This window comes from Nicotiana attenuata, chromosome 7, assembly GCF_001879085.1.
Source record: "Nicotiana attenuata strain UT chromosome 7, NIATTr2, whole genome shotgun sequence".
Classification (NCBI taxonomy): domain Eukaryota; kingdom Viridiplantae; phylum Streptophyta; class Magnoliopsida; order Solanales; family Solanaceae; genus Nicotiana; species Nicotiana attenuata.
This window is the reverse complement of record NC_031995.1, coordinates 112,340,406-112,347,149: the sequence shown is the minus strand read 5'-3', so window position 1 is coordinate 112,347,149 and position 6,744 is coordinate 112,340,406. Positions and strand designations below refer to the sequence as shown.

General features: G+C 34.4%; 1 protein-coding gene across 2 annotated transcripts; it reads left to right on the top strand.

Moving 5' to 3' along the window:
* Nucleotides 2,300–5,682, top strand: LOC109229724. 2 transcript variants are annotated; one of them, XM_019395266.1, is made up of 2 exons: nucleotides 2,300–2,486; nucleotides 3,694–5,682. In XM_019395266.1, the coding sequence occupies exon 2, from the start codon at nucleotides 3,744–3,746 to the stop codon at nucleotides 5,487–5,489; it is 1,746 nt and encodes a 581-aa protein (XP_019250811.1). In that variant the 5' UTR covers nucleotides 2,300–2,486; nucleotides 3,694–3,743; the 3' UTR covers nucleotides 5,490–5,682. The 2 variants fall into 2 exon arrangements, with proteins under 2 accessions (XP_019250811.1, XP_019250810.1); XM_019395265.1 differs by having other exon boundaries at nucleotides 3,691–5,682.

The window sequence follows — 6,744 nt, the reverse complement described above, 5'->3', positions numbered from 1 at the left end:
TTTTAACGAGGCACATTATCTGTTGAATAGACATTCAAGGGGGAGTGTTATAAATAGAATTGTATTTATGGTGAATGTCTATATTTAGAGAGATTCTAGGGTTCATTGCTTGGTGGCTAAGTCACCCTCTCCCTATAAATAGAGGGTTCTATTCCATTGTAAATCATCTCAAAATCAATAAGAGTTCTCTCTCCCTACTTTTCACTGCAATACTCTTCTTCTTCTTTTATTGTTTCATAACAAACTTAAAGTTATTGATTTGACTAAAATCTGCAAGTTTATTAGTCAATAGGAAGTACCTTATTGCTTACTTAATTTTAAAATTCTTTTCGTTAAAGTTAACCACAATATTTCTTCTTTCTCATGTGTATTTTTAAATGCATTTTTAAGAAATCATGAACATGTATTTTGGCTTATTTTGTTCAAAAATATTTTAAATATTTTTAAATATATCTCCAACTATTATAAATAAAACTATTTTATTAATAATGAACAAAACTACCTTCAACTTTGAAAATTACTATTTTACATCATACTGATGACAATTCGATCGGTCTTTCTCACACTTCAAGAAAGTCATAGATCGATAAATTTTCGCCTTCAATATTGCGAAACTACAAACTTCTAGTGCAAGTATTTTTGTGTTGCGATGAAAGCTATCTATTCAATTAAATGTGATTTTTTCTCGTTTCTTGATATTAAATATGTAATAAAATTATGTATTATATCAATATGTATAAAATGTTAATTTTTAAAAAGAATCACACTACAAGGTTTGTTTATAATCCTCCTAATTTCCTCTTTGCATTTTAAGTAGAAACAAGACAATTTTAAATACGTAAAACTATTATTCTATAATTCTATTGTTTAAATTATGAAAGTGGACAAGGCATGTTTAATTAATTAAACAGATTATTAAGAATTTGTGTTGGATAAATCAATGATTTAGGACAAGACATATCTTGATGTCTTCCTAATAGACACATGATCTTCACATGTTTGATCAAGTTTTATAACGTAACTATTATATAAAACATAACTAATCTCAATGTGAACTTGAAGAGACACATTACTAGAACAGCCAACTAAGCATATCATCACAATCAACAACATTGATCTTTTTTTTAATTAAAAAAAGGAACATTGTTAGACATATCATATGCCTAGTATCTCTGAAATTACAAAGAAATATTTATTCTCAAACAACCCATAGATTTTTATTCAGTTCAACAACCACCACACTAATATAGTCAGTATAATTGGATCTGAAAAGGATAAGATGTACGTAATTTTGCCCGTATCTTATGCAAATAGAGAGGTTGTTTTCAATAGACCATCGATTTCAAAAAAAAATGCATAATCACAATAGAATAGAAAATAAAATTCCGTAATGAAAAATTCAAAGAAGCAATAATATCATAATATACAAACTAAAACAAAAGCAACATCATGTAGTAATAGAAATCTAACAATAAAGAATATAAGAATAATGCTACTACTACTAAAATTTTTGTTCAGTTCATTAACTTATATATTTTTTTCTCACCCGATGTTCAGTATCCACTCTGGAGCTCGTGAAGTCATACTTGAGGGTAAAGTACTTTCGACCAAAAATGATTTTATTTTCGAAGCCGAGCTCAAGGCTTCCAATTAACGATAAAGAAATAGTTATTACCCATCACACCCCAATGATTATTTACTTTTATTCTTGGGGGTCGTTTGGTTGGGAACAAGTTATCCCACCCTTTCATAGGGATAAAAAACACTATAATTTCTGGATAACTAATTCCGAGATTAGTTATACTATAAGGGCTTGTTTGGTATGAGAGATAAGTCCGGGATTAAAATTTAAGAAGAGTTTATCAAGTGTTTGGTTGGTAGAAAAGTACAGTATAATTAATACCGGGATTAGTTATTTCGGGATTGTTGTATTTTTTATCCCCATGGAAAGGTAGAATAACTAATTTCGGAATACTAATCCCGGAATAATTAGTTCTGGAATAACTTCTTTCCAATATGAAAAAAATTCATCTTAAATTTAATCCCAAAATTAATTATCCCTTACTCCTCGTACCAAACGAACTCTTAAATATTACCAAAAACCAGCCCACAAGGATATGCTCAATGAAATTCCCCCAATAGACAACCAAACAAGAAAATTACAGCGGCATCTCGTAAAAGTGAATAATCAAAAAGCATAAAACTGAGATAAATCCAAATTATTTTCCTCGGTTCTTACGGCGCACTTTAGCCTCAATCCTTTTATTAGTCTATACTGCCCTACTGTTAAGTGTAAAGTAGCACTACTCTACGTGTCTCTCTTTTTCCGTTCCGGTCCTTCCTATTTTGCGCCGGTAGTGCGTACGTTATAAACCTTCACCCCACACCTTTGTTTCTCTCTCATTCTCTTCTCTCTCTCTCTCTCTCTCTCAAAGAATCAATGTTTCTTCAGAGTTTTCAGCTCATTCTCATTTTCCAATTAAAGGGTGAGTTTCAACTTTCTTTATTATGAATTTTTGTTGCTTTTTTAGCTGCATTATAAAGATTTGTTTTTCTTTGTTTTTTTTTTTGCTGTTCATTTTCTGAAAATGGCTAAAAATGGATTCTTTATTTCTTGGGACTATAGTTAATCTTCAGCTTGTCACAAAGAATTCATTCATTTATTTATTTATTTGTTTATTTATTTGTTTGAAGAAGATGGATCAAAGTGAATCTTGATTTTCCAAAAGCAATTTTTGATGGTTTGTATGTTTGTTTCTTTATAAAGAAAATCTAAAGAACCCTTTTTTTTTTTAAAATCTAAAGATACCATTTATGATATCTTTTGTATTTTCTTGGGTGTGTTTTGTCAATTTAGGAAGTTGGGTTCTGTATTTGTTTTCTTGAGGTTTTGAGCTTATGAAGCAATGTATAGTGAGTTAGATTTATTTCTGTTAATTTTAGTTTTTTTTTAGTTTCTTTAAAACTTGAATGGAAGTGGATGAGCCAAAACAGGCAAAGCCTTGTGCTTTGTTCAATGTGATTTGAGTTTTCTAGAAATAATTGGTGGAAATTGTGTTGGTGAAAGTAGTTTTTATTAGACTTCAGTTATTTCATTAGTAAAAATTGCATCTTTAAGGGTTTCAACAATTTTTAGAAAGAAATAGGGATTTCAACTGTTAGTTGGAAACATGTTGTTTTAATAGTGGTAGAAAATCAGAAAGGAAAGGGATATTTGTTGTTCTTCTTTCCTTTTTTTATTTCCTGCATATAAATTGCTAAATTTGTTAGGTTTTTCTTAAAATACAGAATGCATGTTTCTCCTTTAGAGTAATAAGAATTTTATTGCTCCTCCTTTCCGGTTTATGTGAACCTTTTCGCTATTCGAGTCAATTTGACTAATCTTTGAAACTAAATATGATTAGATTAACTCGATATTTTAAAGTTAACATTTAGATATTCAAAAACTACTCGGAAAGTACTATAAGTTGCAATTCTTTTTATGTTAATATGATGAAAAATGCATTTCAAAAGGTTGGTCAAAGTTTACATAGTTTGAATCTCGAAAAGTGAAAAGTTTTGCATAAACTGGAACGAAGGGAGTAGTTAGATCATCATAGCGAATACATGGACTGGTGGTTAAAGCAATGTTTTTCAAATTAGTTGTCGGGTCATTGTCGTGGTGGTTAATGTTCTTTCATCTTTTTTCAGCAGGTAGATGAATTTCTTGAGATTATAATCTAGTTCTGTATTTGTACTGGGGAATGATGGGAGTTGAAACGGTGACAGAATCGTTGTTTAATTTGTGGAGAACTTCGCGAAAGAGCTCGGCTTCAGAGACTGAGAGGAAGCATGTGATAGGAATTCTGGCATTTGAAATTGCAGGTTTGATGTCTAAGGTGGTTAACTTGTGGCAATGTTTAAGCGACAGGCGAATCGACAAGTTAAGAGAAGAAATCTCATGTTCACTTGGTATTCAGAAGCTTGTTGCTGAAGATGATGAATATCTTATGGATCTTGCTATTGCAGAGATTATTGATAATTTGGGATGTCTGTTGAAATCAGTGTCTACGCTTGGTAAGAGATGTGATGATCCAGTTTATCACAATCTTGAACGAATTTTCGAAGATCCAGTTGAAATTGAACTCAATGGGTGTGCATGGCGATATAGGCTGAAGAAAATGGACCGGAAGGTTAAGAAAATGGAGAGATTTGTTGCAGCCACGACTCAATTGTACCAGGAGCTTGAAGTTCTTACCGAGCTTGAGCAAACGTTGAGGCGGATGCAGACCGGTGCTAGTTCAGGTCAGATGAAATTGCTTGAGTTTAGGCAAAAAGTTATATGGCAAAGAGAGGAAGTGAAGAATCTAAGAGAAATGTCTCCTTGGGTTAGAACTTATGACTATACTGTCCGGCTTTTGCTTCGATCTATTTTTACTATAATCATGAGGGTTAAGTACCTATTTGGGACAAATCAAACAGGAGTTGCCGGAGGAAGCAACCATTTTGATGTCATCGATAATGGTTATCTTGATCGCAGCCGGTCCATCTCCGCGCTTACTCTGTCGTCTGTTTATCCGTCTGAAAATAACACGTCGGAATCCTATTTAGGTTCCTTAGGCAGGTCATTTTCGAGCCTTGGGCTAAGTGGAAATAAAGATAGATCAACTAATAAAAAATCTCTTGCTCGGCAATCATCTGTGTTTTGCGGAAAGCCATCACAACTGAGATCCAGGCGATTCGGGAATGTTGGACCTTTTAAAGGATGTTTAAACAGTGGCACTGAGTCACCTGTAATACTTGAGAGTTGCATGCCTTCTAACAGCGATCTTTCAAAGTCAGACAATAGTTTCCAAAAAGATAACGACAAGTTTGAAGACACGAATCCTGTTCCCGCCTCCTCAAATGGCATAATTTTTGCAAAAACTTCTCTATTCAATTTCAAGCGTAAGCTGTTAATTGCTCCTCAAGATTCTCTGGGCTATGCTGCTTTGGCACTCAAGTATGCAAATATCATCATACTTATAGAGAAACTGTCCTCAGCACCACACTTGATCGGTCTTGACGCAAGAGATGACCTATACAATATGCTGCCCGCTAGCGTCAAAAACTCTCTGAGGGGTATGTTAAAGGTATTCGCCAAATCATTGACTTCATCCGTTTATGATGCTGCGCTTGCAGCGGATTGGAGTTTGGCACTGGGAAGGATATTAGAATGGTTGTCGCCACTTGCTCATAACACGATAAGGTGGCATTCTGAACGAAACTTTGAGAAACAAAGACTGGTTTATGGGGCTAATGTGCTTCTTGTGCAGACCCTTTACTTTGCAAACCAAGCAAGAACTGAAGCGGCGGTTGTAGAACTTCTCATGGGTCTAAATTACCTATCAAGATTTGGTAGAGAAATTAGTGCAAAACCGTTAATGGAGACATCTTGCGGTAGAGCTAGCAGTGAGTATTTTCTCCACAAGGATAATAATCCGAATGCATACCACTTGTGTCATGATTAAAACACATAAATGACTAAACAGAATTACTTATCATGAGTTTATTGTTGCTTGATTGAGTTTGTAGTGAGGTTTGTATATTCTTTAGTTTTTTCTTCCTGTTGCTTAACAGCTTAAGGTACCCTCTGAATCTGATAACACAAACTGTTCATTCCTCTTGTTGGCATAAGACTTTTTGCGGTTCTATTGATTTATATATACTCCTGAACTTTGTTAGTTGACAAATAACTGCAAGTTTAGCCACTTTGTATAACTGAATGTGTACAGTGGCGGAGTCGCATGTATTCAAGGGTTGTCTGTACACCCCTTCGTTGGAAATTTACAATGTCTCCGTGTGACCTACAGGTCACGAGTTCGAGCAGTAGAAGCAGTCACTAATCCTTGCGTTAGGGTAGGCTATTTACGTCACACCCCTTGGGGTGCGGCCTTTTCGGATTCTGCGAGATGCTTAGTGCACCGATCTGCCCTTTTTAAAAAGAATATATATATACTACATATTGACACTCATTGGCTTTTTCGTGGATTTACTTCTTTATACTTTGACTTCCCTTTGTGAAAATTCTGGTTCCGCCATTGAATGTGTATCAATACAGTGTTAAGCCTCTCGCAGTGTAGGCTTAACACTATATTGAGTATTGACACCCCGAGTCAACGGCATCTTAGTTAATTTCTTGGCTATGAACTGTTACCTTGCAAGTTACCAGATGCTTAAGTTTTAGCTTAAAACTAAGACTGTTTATGTTATTTCTTTCTCAATGAGATTTAATGCTGTAGTTCTGGTGTTTGTTTACAATGGGGTGAAGTTTCTTTTGATATTCAGGTACTAATAAAGGAATAGACAGTGAGTGAGACTGTATTCTGTTGTGAATTCTGCAGCATTTTGGATCTCGTGGACATATATTGGTTGAGTCTTAAATGTAGTTACCGTGCTTTATAGTTAGTCGGAACCAGAGGCGGACCTAGGATTCGAAGGTCACGGGGACTGTGTTACATTCAGTATAAATTTATTACTGCTCATAAAGATTGGTATGAGGGTTCATTATATATGGAATTTTTGCCGAAGCTGGGTCAATAGCCCCACTTCTCCCTAAATATACCTCCGCCTTTCGTCGGACCCTACTGATTCTAGATTCGCTTCTTGGCGCAAGTCATCTCTCTAGATCATCTATCCTAAGTTCAGTGACTAGTTATGGGAAATTCTGAACATCATCAAAATCATAATACGAGTTTTACAATAAAAATTGACGAATGTTGGGAA